The following is a 13,427-nucleotide window of genomic DNA, read 5'->3' as shown; positions in this document are numbered from 1 at the left end:
CTTACCTTACCTTGGTAGCATGTGGTGAAGCATCACGACCTCTTAGTGCCGATCGGATTGCCCGATTGCACCAATTTACATGTCTTAATCCCCCGTGCAGGCTCCGTCTGGAGTTTAAGAGACTAGACTGGAGCTGAGACTGAGACCGTTGTACACCGTACTACTCGGGGCGTGTTTCATGAATATGCGAGAACCAGGACTGAACGTTTTTAACTTAGACTTTTTATTTTATTAATTCCGTTTTGCTTTGTTTGGAGCTGGAACATGACCGAGCTAAAAGCCATAAGCTGGAACAACGACAAGAAAGAATAATGAAGATTTTTAATTGGTGATCCAGAGTGAGGTCAGAGGTCGCTCGAAAATGTTTATGCAAATGCCGGTTTTCATTATTGGAGACATCGGCGTGGTGAGAAATATAATATTGAGGGGTTACCGCATCGCAAAACGCCTGGAAAGACGGCTGTATCACGTTGCCAACTTAGCAATACAACCAACTCGGGTTCTGCCTCGGACCACCGGTGTCTTTCTTCATCATAACCGCGAAATAAGTCATTCTGGTTACTTTTGAGGGCTTATTCTTGTTACATTATTTCATAGGTGTTCTGTATCAACATTATTACTTATTACGAAAAAGCGGTTTCCAACAGCGATTACCTCGTCCAGACTTGCGGTCGGGGGCTAATGGCTGGTAAAATACCTTGACCGCAGATCTGGGGCTCGAGAAGCTTTTCAATTTGCGATTGTGTTGCTTTTACTCAATGTTGGAACGTTGTTTCGAGAATTTTGGTAATAGTTTGTTTACTTGTTGATAAATTATCCAGATTATTTATTTGATCAGATGAAAATTTTACAACAGATATATCTGTTCGATAAAATTTTTTTCTGTACTTTTAATCCCAAAATTTTCTATTTAAATTACTTTTTTTGAAGTTGTAAATATTTTTTTTTTAACCAAAATTAATTTATCATTATTTTAAATAGTTTTTTGAATCTTTAAGTTTATTTTGAAATATTTTCTATAAAATTCTCTATTGATCTGATAATAACAATAACGTTTCAAAAATTTACTCTAAAAATGTCCAAAAATGAGGTTTAATTTAATATGAAATAAAATTTATGTTTAATAATATTTATTAATATTTAAGTATTAATATTTCGATTTTTCGATAAGCTGTCACAAAAATTAAGTAAATATATAATTATTCGATTTAATTCAAATTATAAAATTGTATGATTAACAAATGTAAAAAATTTTAACTCAAGCACAGCGAAGTGGATGATTGATAGCTCGGAAAAAATTAATTTTTTTTTAAAGTGCGTATTAATTGAAGATTACAAGTTTTGTATATGTGAGGTTGACGTGTATCATAATAAACAAAACATCCGTTCCTAGAACATAGTATTTACAGTTTAATACACAAAAATAGCGCAGACAACTAAAAAAAAAAAAAATTAACTTGATTCAAGAGAAAAATTCCCGAACCAAAAGAATGATTTTGAAGAGTTTTGCTATTTAAATCAAAACAATGAAGTTCTTCAAAATAATTCTTTTTTGGCTCAATAATTTTTCTCTCGAATCAAGTTACTTTTTTTTCTTAATGTACAGAAAAATTTCTGATCCAACTGTTTAATTACGGAGACTTTAGTTCTAATTATAAAAAAAAAAAATTATCTCACCTAGTAGAAATGTAGCAGTCAACTTCATAAGGATCAAGAGTATTTGTTTTTACTGTAATCGAACATTCGGCGTGTGCACGCAGAAAAAAATTTTGTTAAAATAACCTAAGATATGTTCTAGTAACAAATACATTTGTTAACATAGGGATAACAAATTATATGTTAAAATAACAAAATTTAGGTTATAGCAAGTTATTGATATGTTATAACAACAAAACAATTTGGTTACAATAGCAAAATCTTTAAGTAGATTTGACAAAATAATTTAGTTGGTATAACAAATTTTTTTGTTGAAACAGCAAAATTATTCTATTAAAATAAGAAATAAATTTAAATTAAATGTTACATTAAATTTTATAAGAATCCATAATTTAAAAATATGCTATAATCAGTGATATCTGATTTGGAAAATATTTTAGCAACAAATTAGTTTTGTTATTGCAATAAAATGATTTCGTTAGGACAACAAATTGATTTGGTCATTTAACAGACTGGTTTGTTAGTACAACTTAAAACATTTTGTTAATGCGACTAATGGATTTGTTACTATAACTATACTCATTTGTTACCAGAACATATTTTTCAGTTATCCCGTCTTTTGTTATTTCAACAAAATCATTTTTATGTGTGTGCGTAGATTTTTCGTTCTGGACCATATCTAAATAACTTAGTTTTTATTTCGTACTGTCTTTCTCCATTAATGATTTTTACTTTAGCATATTTTATCCAAATATCGTTATAGTATTGTTGTGTCGGATAAAACAGATTTTCACTGAGTACCCCTTCAGAGAAACTAGTTTTAAATTTTTTCATTGCTTCTTCGACGAGATACGTTACTTCTGGGTTGATTTGCACCAGATCAACAGTTGCTTCAACTCTATCTTCTGCGAATGTCGTTGCAATAAACACTTGTGTGATCACACATAAAGTAAATATTTCGAATTTCATTTTATAAATTGATAGTCCTTTCAATAATGAAATTTTATTTGACACTAACAAGTGATTCACATTACTCTTATTTATACGTCGAATAATCGTACAATTCTGAGAGTCTTATCGTTAGAAAAAGACAAAAATATGTGGCCTAATAACCTTCGACGCTTATCACCTAATATGCGTCAATAGAGCACGATCATTCTTACTTTTTTAGAATTTTAAGTAACGACATAACTATGATTGATCGCCTTTTATCTATAGAAATTTAAAAAAAATTTTATATTTCATTTAATCTTACACGGAAAAAAGTAAACTGTAAAATTCACTCGGATTCCGGTTAATTTTTATAGTTTCAAACAGTACAGCGGACATCGGGGTGGCACAAATGTAAATATTACAAAACTTAATGTAGAAAATGTACAAGCCACAATTTATAATTTAATATTGAAAATGTGATTAGTAGCTGTCACTATAGTAAATAACGACTTTCTCATCTTAAAAAATTACAGTTTCAAACAGTAAAAATTGCCGTTTCAATATATAGTCTATTCTATGAGGAGAAGGGGAAGTTCTCACACTCGGAGAATTTAACATTTGAAACAGTAAAAATTCTACTTTTAAAATAAATATTTTACCAATCCAAGCAAATCAATAATTATAGTTTGATTTTTAGCGTTGCGTTTTAAATTTACCATTTTACTTTGTAAATATTGACGTTGCTTGTATAGAAATTTAGTAATTGTAGTTTATATTTTTTACATATCATGCGATCATTTTTTAGGTACGAAATGATAAATATCAAAGTCAAAATTCTTAATTATTATACTTTAACATTTTGAACTTTCACATAGCTAATATTACTGTTTTAAGAAGGGTTTACATTTTTCCTCTCTCTCGCCCTCTATTGGACAAACGAAAGTATCTCTGTCATACTTGTACAACAAATGGAATCTTAAAACGCATTTTATGCATAAATAAATGAAAATTTTCCAAAAAAACGCTTCGCTCTTCGATGGATAATTTAATTATCTATCTATCTATCTATCTATCTCGAAATTTTATCACATACATGAGAAAAACACGTTTGAAAATCAACTATAAACCGCTCTTAAATAGTATTTTCTTCCATGTAAATAATAAATTGTAGCATTTAAATGATAAATATTATAAAGTGATTGTTAAAATCACGATTTTACTGTTTGAAATAATAATTTTTTCCAGTTGATCATTATTTATTATAAATCGACTATTATTTATTACAGTTTACTTTTTCCCGTTTATTAAATTAAAATCTAGATTCTAAAAAATCTAGAAAATATAGATCTCAATAAGAATTTTATTCCATGTGCGGTAAACAACATTAAATATTGATCGATTCCAAAAACTAATCAGCTGCGATTTGAAAATTAAAAAAATAGTGTTTTATTAAACTTCTATCAGATTTTTGAGCTCGAAGAATTCAAAATGACACAAAAATTATATTTTTGAGCTCGAAGAGCTCAAAAACATAATAAGGGCAATTTTGAGCGCTGAAGTATGGAATTAGCGAGAAGTTGCAAGGATGGCTTTTAGGGTCGTTTTCCCATTTTTATTTTAATTATATAAATTTTTCTAATATTTAGCTTAAATTATTGATTTATAAATTTATTGTAAAATTTACTAAATTAAGAAATTGAAATTAATTTTCAGCGTCATCGCGACTGGGCAGTCCAAGAGCATCAGCAATAAGGGCCAGCCGTAAGCGCGCATTAAGCAGTTCCCCGTACTCAGATCGGTTTGACATTGACAGCATGATCCGATTTAGCCCGAACAGCTTGGCGTCGATCGTCAACGGATCGAGAAGTAGCAGCGCCAGCGGCAGTTACGGACACCTTTCAGCCGGTAACTTTATAAACTCTTTAAACTATAAAATAAAACACATAATACTTAATACTTGTCGTACTTAATGTTGCTTTTTATTTAACTTAAACTTTTTATTGCATTTAATACCAGCTAATTATCTCCATCCTGCTGCGCTCAAATCTCTCCCGAGTAAAAAACGACCGAATTAAGTTATTATAATTATAATAAGCTCGTTGAGTTTAAGATTGATGTTATTATCGATTATTTATAGATAACAAATGCGTCAGGGCATTTTTATTGTAAGCGTTTAAAGTTTACTTGGAGATCTTCATCTCCTTAAACGAAACAGGCTTAACTTCAGCGCACCAGAGTATTCAGCTAAGGATGTTGTTATATTACTGCGCTATAACTGACAGGCTTTTGATCCAGACATCAGTAGTTATAACGAGTATGTTTCAACCCGTGACGAGACTTTACTTCCAAAGGTCTCTTGATCGTTAAATTAAAACCGGGCAATAATAATGTCTCTGGTTCTGCTTATGGCTGTCTTTGACTTTGATTTTTGCTTGACTTGAAAAAAAAAAAAAAACTCTGAAAAACTTTAAAATAAATTTTTGAACAATTAAAAAAACTTTTTTTTTTATATAAATATTTATAAAAGTTTATTTAAAAATATAAATTTTATTTAATTCTTTTTTTTAATTAATTAATTAACAATAATAATAAATTGTTTTAAAATAAAATTTATTTAATACAAATTACGGATATTTTAAATTATTTTTATCAAAATAATTAAACTCTTATTAAATTAACGACGTTCTATTTTTATTTATTTTTATCAAGCTCTAAAAAATAAAAAAAAATATTACACATAATTATAATAATACATATAATAATTATTTATTAAAATTCATTGAAAAAAAAATTTTTTTTTTCTTAAAATTAAATTACTTATTTTATAAATAAAATAAAAAATGATTTATCAAAAATTAAAATCTTCAAGAATTGAATTCGATAAAAAAAAATTAATAAATTACAATAATTCATATTAAATAGAAAAAAAAAATAATAATATTTCATATCTAAATTTACCAACTAAGCAAATTTTTTCGCTTCGATTTATGGTTCAATTTAGTAGAAATAAAAGTCAAAATAAAAACGTGAAACAGTCCGACTCCGGGTGCTGTCAGATCATCTTTACTGACTTCCTGTTTCCTAAAAATGCTATTAAACTCTTTGATCGTTATTCTTTGTCGGGTCATTTACCTCTCACAGTTATAGTCGCACAATTCCCCTTGTTAATATCAAAAATAAATCTCACTGGTAACATTTAAATTGACATTTTTAAAAATACGGCTTAAGAAATTAAATGCTGAAATGTAAATTGAAATGTTCAGTTACGTTTATACTTCTCAATAGTCACTTAGACTAGAGGATTTTATCGCGTCGGTTACATCAATTACTTATTGCACATTGCTGGTACTAAATATTTATCCAAGAAGTTTCGATTTGCTTATGTTACTGTTTAGTGTTTATTTTATCCAGCTACGAGAATTTATTAAATATATTATATATCAGATAACGCTTTTATTCTCAGTACTGATAGCAATAAACATCAATATTTTATTTCATGTGATAAAATAATTATCCGGTTATATATGTTACACCAGACAGCTAAACTATTCATCTCTAATTATAAATCTGTTTTATTTATTTTTTTTTTTTTTAAATTAACGGTAATAAGTATAAAGACAATTTTAACTGTTAATTGAATTTATTTAATTTATTCTTTTTTTTTATCAATTACATAAGGAAAATTCCGTGCTTACTTAAATTATTTTTATTATTTAAAGATATACAATATTCATTTACAGAATGTCAATAATTGAAAATAAGTTTTTTTAAACAAATAAATTTTTTTATAAAACTAATTAAAGATTTTTTTTCTAATAAAAGACAAATTATCAAAAACAAGGAGTGAATTAATAATTTAGAAATACTTTGCGATTGTTAAGAATTATAAATTATACATAAAAAAATTTTTGCTTGATAATTTTATAGTAAAAATAAACTTTAAAAATAATATTGCGGTTTTATATTTTAAGATTAAGTTGCAATTATTTGATGAACAAATCTGACAGGATAAACTCAAAGAATTAACAAATTATTCAAAACTTTTCTATAAATTAAAAAAAAAATTATCCATTACCAAAAAATATATAAAATTGTGAAAAAGGCACAAATTTAAGTCAAGACATTTTTTATAGTACAAAATTTAATTATGAAATTACTTTTTAAGTAAAAATATGCCCGTCATAAAATTTTCCTTCTTCTCTTAATTATTTAAATAAAAAAATTTTACTTCAAAAAATTTTAATTTAAAAATTAAAAAAAATAAAAGCAAAAATTCGGTAAATTTCAAAGATTATATTATCCACCATTAAAACTTATCATTAACTCCGTAAAAAAAAATCACACGTCCATTAAGATGCAGACTAGAGCCGTGAACCGGAAGTGTATGGCGATGCATTAAAATCGCCATTAATCTCCAGCTCAACAAACAAAATTTTGCAATAAATTTATTTATTTACTTTTTAATAAAAATAACAATAAAAATTAACTAATTTATTTTTAAGACATTAATTACACAAAAAATAAATAATAGTTTAAAAAAACTAAAAACACGCTTTTTATAGAAAACCAAACTAAAAAATAGAAAATAAATTTAAATTGAGAATAGTGTTAAAAATTTCAATAAATATAAATTAATAATAGTGTAAATAAAAAAAATGTATTTTATTTTAAAAAAAGCGTGAGGTGCATGGTGTCAATAGTTATAAATATTTTATTGACAGATATGAGTAGAGTGATTATCATTTTGATAATATCTTAAAAAGCACCCCACGCTTTTTAAAATAAAATATATTTTTTTATTTACACTATTATTAATTTATATTTATTGAAATTTTTAACACTATTCTAAATTTAAATTTATTTTCTATTTTTTAGTTTGGTTTTCTATAAAAAGCGTGTTTTTAGTTTTTTTAAACTATTATTTATTTTTTACTTTTTAGTTTGGTTTATTTATAAAAGCGTGATTTTTTAGTTTTCTTAAACTATTATTTGTTGATTATCAAAAATATTTAGGCGCGCATATTACCCACGGAGAGTTACATACTGACATACTGACATACTGACATACAAGTGAAGCTAATGAAAAAAATAATTATTTATAAATATTATAAATACGGGGAATCAGAGTTCGATTTCGGAGAGCGAGCCTGAGAAACGGCTACCAGAACCAAGGAAGGCCGCAGGCGCGCAGATTACCCACGGAGAGTTACTGACATACTGACAAACTGACATACAAGTGAAGCTAATATAAAGCGTGTAAAAAAGAAATTTCTTGCGCCAAAAAAATTTTAAGGAAGACAAAAGTTATTTTGGAGCAAGAAAAATGTTTCTTGGCTCAAGAAAATTTGCACTCTAGTCAAAATTTTTTTTTTTAATATACTAATTCTCAATAATTATTTCAGCAATGAGTCCAGCTCTGAGCATGCACCCAGGAATGGCGCCGCATCTCCAGCAATTGCAAGCACACCTTCTCCGAAACGCAGCGGTGGCAGCCCTGATGCCTCACTCTCTGCAGCCACCGGCGCCGCCACCACCCCATCCGCACAGCCACCCCCATTCCCACGGACTGACGCCTCACAACCAGCTCTTCGTTCCTCCACACTCGAGCGCGACGACCACCGTCGGGCCTCACCATGGTGTCCTGCCCTCAAAAACAGAGGTGAGTCTCGGGGTTCAAATTTTACATTTTTATTACATATTTTAAGAAAAACTTAATTGATAATTTATTAAAGAGCCGTAAAGACTAAAGAGTACAGAGTGTTCAACGCAACAAACAATTTGTTGGGTTGAGGTATAAAATTTAAATTGATTGCTCACGTTAAGGGAGTAGAGCACAGGCGTGATTGCGTACTCCAAACAAATCGCCGTTTTGGGCTTAACACGAGACCCACAAGCTTCCAGGACTACTTTTATTTTATTTTATATTTTATATATATAATAATACTCTTTATACCATTATAATATATATAATATGTAGGTCTTGTGCTTAACCAACTAAATAACTAGAAAGAGAAGAAGATCGTGTTACACTCACGGTCATCGGGTTACCCAACCAATCTCATGTAAATTACTTACGCTATCCGTCGATTATTCTTCAATTTTTTTATATCAAATTTTATTTTTATTTTTGGTTAAAAAATTTACTGTTTTTTATTTTTTTTTTTTTTTCATATTTTTGGAAATTTATTGATTTTTTTTTTATTAAAATAAATTTTTGTGACATTAATAAGTAATTTAATTAATTTTTTCAAATCTTAATTTGTAATTTTTAATGCTTAATATTTTACATTAATAAAAAAATTAATTTTATTAAAAAAAAAATCTTGTACCAAAAAATTTATTTTAAAGAATTTTCTAGTTTTGAGTCAGACAGAAAAATTGATTAATAAAAAAAAATGATTAATTCAAGAATTTTTTAATTTGATTTAAAATTAAAAAATTTTTCAGTTTAATTTTTTTAATTAAAAATTTTTTTTTCAAATCAAGTTAATTTTTCTATCAATAAAATATTTATTTAAAACTTAATTATTTTTTAACTAAAATATAAAATTTACAAATGAATAAATAAAATAATTTCTTAAAAATAAAATATTATTATTATAACTATTTTTATAAAAATTTCTTTTGGTATAAATTAAAAACCACTTGAAAAGTTGCGCGAGCCTTGATATTATAACACATGTCAGTAAAATAAACTCAAACTAAAAACCGTGAGTAAAGATCAACATTTCTTACAAGTATGGTTACTTGTACCAAGCAAAAAATGATTATGTACACGTACTTATACCCATTATATGTCTATATTGGGTAACAAGTAATGTATAGACAATATACAAGTGAAGCGTGGTTGTTCAGTTATATTACTTATCCTCGTTTGTTCTTTGATTGGCCGATTCACCACTACACTTTATGCCATCATCATTATTATTATATTTATTATGGTGGTGGTTGTACGTTGTACCGAGTCCGAGGATCGATTAAAGCTGTTAAAGTTACGGTCTTAAACATTTACAGCCACGCGCTGGTTCTATGTAATATAAGTATAAATTAAACAACACACTATACTACTTAATTCTCTCTATGTACTATCAGCTCTTAACTCTTAACTCTTTATGGTTCACACTCTATGTGGGTAGAAGTCTTTGCTTTTATTTACTCTGTAGAAATAGTAATAGTTTAATAGTGGAGAACTATTTACTGGTGGCGATAATTACTGAATTGCGTGCTGTAAATTAAAGATATATATCCCGGCAAAGTAATTAACTTATAATAACAAACTATTATTTATTTTATTTATTTCTTCGCTCATTATTATTATTTTTATAACATTTTTAGGAATCCAATCTTATTGCACGACTCATGATGCGAAGCATCAGAGAGTGCTTTACGATCGAAAAATTTTTTTCGCCTCATTTTGGCGGCTATTTTTATTATTATAGCCTTGTTAGTTCACGGAATCAAGATATTTTGCATACTATTGTCGAGATAATTTAATGGAGATTAATTTCATACTTTTTAAAAATTGATTTACTGCAATAGAATTGGAAAAAAATACCAAAATAGGTCAAAAAATTTTCCTGTCCGTCATGTGTGAAACCCGGAAACACTGTAACTTGTGAAAAAATCCATTATTTGAGTTAAATTTTTTTTTTTTAAATTCTAATCGACGATTGTAAGTCACTGAATCCGAATGATTAATTAATTCAGTGTCGTTTAATTGCAATTAAGAAAAAACGAAAACTACAAGACTGTATATCTATATATATCCATGTAAAATTAACATGGATGGTGATATATCTATATCTATAGATATTATGTGCATTTTATTCCACCAGGGGCACTTGTGCAGTACCTTCCTACTACAGCTGTTTTTTCGGCAATTAATTTTGAACGACTTAAGTTTTTTTTTTTTTTTTTTATATTTCATAATTAAATGAGCATTATGAGTCGTGCACTTTTGGATTTTCCAAACTTTTTTACTTTAATTATCAATTATTTGAGTTTTTTTATTTGAAATTTAAATTACGGGTTAAATATTAAAGATACACAGAAAAAAAGGTTCACTTGAGCCAAGAAAATATTTTTCTTCCTATTTATTTTCTTGAGCGAAAAAATTTTTTCTGACACAAGAAATTTCACTTATACCAACAAAATTGATTCTCTTGCTTTAAGAAACACGTATCTTGATCCAAGAAAATTTATTTAAGTCAAGAAAATCTTGTTGTTTTGAGAAAATTCAGCCTCTTGCTCCAAAAAATTTTGTTCTTCATAGAAGTAAATTTTCTTGTCTTGAGAAAATTTCTCTCTTGCTCCAAAAAATTAAATATAAAGATAGAAGTAAATTTTCATTAATATTTTTATTAACATGTCAAATGGGAAGATCAAATAATATTTCATCGTTTTTTTTCATTCAATATGTATAATTGCACGCTAAAATAATATAAAATGGGTATCAAATATTCAAGAGAAAAATTTTCTCAAGGTGAGAAAATTTTTTTCTCAGCGGAAGTAGGTGGCACTGCTTCCCTAAAGTATCTAAAAACCTTGATCAAATATAAAAATTTATTGTATCAAGTATTTATGATAATTTGAATTAAGAAAAAATTACTTCCATCAAGAATAAAATTTCAAAAAAAATTTTTACTTCGGCCAACACAACTTTGGTCTTCCTTCAAGCAGCCGAAAATTTTTTTGAGCCACGAATTTTGTTCTCCAATCAAGAAATTTTTCTTTTTAGGCAATATTAATTTTAATTTTAATTTATTGAAAAAATTCAATCTTAATTTGATATAAATTATTCGAGTTTATTTTATTTGAAATTTAAATTACTGATTAAATATTAAAGATATTAAGAAATTGAATATTATAATTAAATTAAATATTAAGAAATTAAGAAATTAAATTTTCTACAAAAAAATTTCTTATTAATTTTATTGTATCTTTTGCATCTTTGAGATACAATATTAATTTTTTGTCATTGATATGTGGCTTACTCATTAATGTTTATGCGCACTATTATTATTATTATTTTTTTTTTTTATAATAAATTTTATTATTAAAAATTTAAATATTTAATTCTAGGGTACGGAGTCCTGCAGAAAAGGATCAGACGCATCAACAAGATCGATAGCAGCTGAAGCAGATACATCATCAAGAAGACAAACGAAAGTGAAGCGGGAACCAGCGACGACAACGACGGCAACTTCGACGACCCAACCGGTAAACCACCCCCAGGGGCTGAGTCCCAGCGAGGACTTGAGGGACGAGCCAGGAGATTTTATAGAGACGAACTGCCATTGGCGAGACTGCGGTCTCGAATTCCCGACTCAAGATGATCTCGTAAAGCACATCAACAATGACCATATTCATGCCAACAAAAAGAGCTTTGTTTGCGGATGGGAGGATTGTTCCAGAGAGGAAAAACCATTCAAGGCCCAGTACATGCTTGTCGTTCACATGCGACGGCATACAGGTGAAAAGCCTCATAAGTGCACGGTAAGTTTCCCTTTTTGTTTTTATTCTCAACCGCTCTAGATTGTTTTTATGATCAACATTGATAATAACTGGTATTTTATTGTATTTTTTTAGTTCGAAGGCTGCTTCAAGGCGTACTCGAGACTCGAGAATTTAAAGACGCACTTGAGATCTCATACCGGTGAAAAACCTTATACTTGCGAGTATCCAGGTTGTAGTAAAGCTTTTAGTAATGCCAGTGATCGAGCTAAACACCAAAATAGAACTCATTCTAATGAGGTGAGTTTTTTATTGTATTTTTTTTAATAATTTTTTTTAATATTTTATTAATTTTACAATTAAAATTTTTTAACTATCATCTATTATTTTTAATAATTAATGAAATTTTGCTTTATTAAATAATGTCTTTTGTTAAATTGCACTGTACCTTCTTAACTATTGATATTTTTTAAGATATAAGCTCATCCGGATGTTACACTCATCAAGAGCTTTCATTTGAGTACCCACTTGTATTTTTGATATATTTTTCATATATACATATATATATGATATATATATAAATATATAAAATATATGAAAAATTGATGTGGGTATTCAAATGAAAGGTCTCAATGAGTGTAATGTCAGGGTGAGTTTATATTCTCCAAAATGTCATTAGCTGACAAGATAGCAAAGTCAGTTCTTAATTATTGACATTTTTAAAAATATAAGCTCATCCCGATGTTATACTCATCAAAAGCTTTCATTTGAGTACCCCCTTGCATTTTTGATATATTTTTCATATATACATATATATATATATATATATATAATATACATAAATATATAAAATATATGAAAAATTGATGTGGGTACTCAAAGGAAAGGTCTCGATGAGTGTAACATCGAGATGAACTTATATCTTAAAAAATGTCAATTGTTGACAAGATAGCAAAGTCAGTTTTTAATTATTGAGATTTTTTAAGATATAAGCTCATCCTGATGTTACACGCATCAAGAGCTTTCATTTGAGCACCCACATGTATTTTGATATATTTTTCATATATTTATTTATATATAATATATAATATATATAATTCAATATATCTTTGAAAATGTCATTAGCTGACAAGATACCGCAGTCACTTCTTAAATATTGACATTTTTAAAAATATAAGGTCATTTCGATGTTTTACTCATTAAAAGCTTTCATTTGAGTACCCACTTGCATTTTTTTTATATTTTTCATATTTACATATATATAATATATATAAATATATAAAATATATGAAAAATTGATGTGGGTACTCAAATGAAAGGTCTCGATGAGTATAATGTCGGGGTGAGCTTATATCTTTAAAAATGTCAATAGTTTTCTCATTCTC

At 27.6% G+C, this 13,427-nt stretch overlaps 2 protein-coding genes across 5 annotated transcripts in view; one reads left to right on the top strand and one right to left on the bottom strand.

The window, feature by feature from the left end:
- LOC123270646 (transcriptional activator cubitus interruptus) overlaps positions 1-13,427 on the top strand; it is a 142,721-nt gene that overhangs the window by 118,077 nt on the left and 11,217 nt on the right. For all 4 annotated transcript variants that reach the window (XM_044736785.1, XM_044736793.1, XM_044736805.1 and 1 more), the window contains 4 exons: positions 4,303-4,494; positions 7,992-8,248; positions 11,671-12,084; positions 12,178-12,342. In XM_044736785.1, the coding sequence (XP_044592720.1) occupies positions 4,303-4,494; positions 7,992-8,248; positions 11,671-12,084; positions 12,178-12,342 (1,028 nt within the window). The remainder of the gene's footprint in view (positions 1-4,302; positions 4,495-7,991; positions 8,249-11,670; positions 12,085-12,177; positions 12,343-13,427) is intronic.
- LOC123270698 lies at positions 1,262-2,737 on the bottom strand. The gene is made up of 3 exons (XM_044736862.1): positions 2,305-2,737; positions 1,678-1,748; positions 1,262-1,389 (listed from the first exon to the last, which is right to left on the bottom strand). Exons 1-3 carry the CDS (start codon positions 2,623-2,625, stop codon positions 1,299-1,301), a joined length of 483 nt encoding a protein of 160 aa, XP_044592797.1. The 5' UTR covers positions 2,626-2,737; the 3' UTR covers positions 1,262-1,298.

This window comes from Cotesia glomerata, linkage group LG1 (genome assembly GCF_020080835.1).
Source record: "Cotesia glomerata isolate CgM1 linkage group LG1, MPM_Cglom_v2.3, whole genome shotgun sequence".
Taxonomy (NCBI): domain Eukaryota; kingdom Metazoa; phylum Arthropoda; class Insecta; order Hymenoptera; family Braconidae; genus Cotesia; species Cotesia glomerata.
Note: the sequence above shows the minus strand (reverse complement) of the source record. Positions and strands in the feature narration are given on the sequence as shown.

What these genes read in the sequence shown, in the direction of transcription:
- LOC123270698 (XM_044736862.1), bottom strand. Translation starts at nt 2,625, where the DNA reads ATGAAATTCGAAATATTTACTTTATGTGTGATCACACAAGTGTTTATT. An exon ending in AACGAAAAATCTACGCACAC is followed by an intron (nt 1,749 to 2,304) that starts ACATAAAAATGA and finishes CTGCGTGCACAC; the next exon opens with GCCGAATGTTCGATTACAGT. An exon ending in GACTGCTACATTTCTACTAG is followed by an intron (nt 1,390 to 1,677) that starts GTGAGATAATTT and finishes ACTATGTTCTAG; the next exon opens with GAACGGATGTTTTGTTTATT.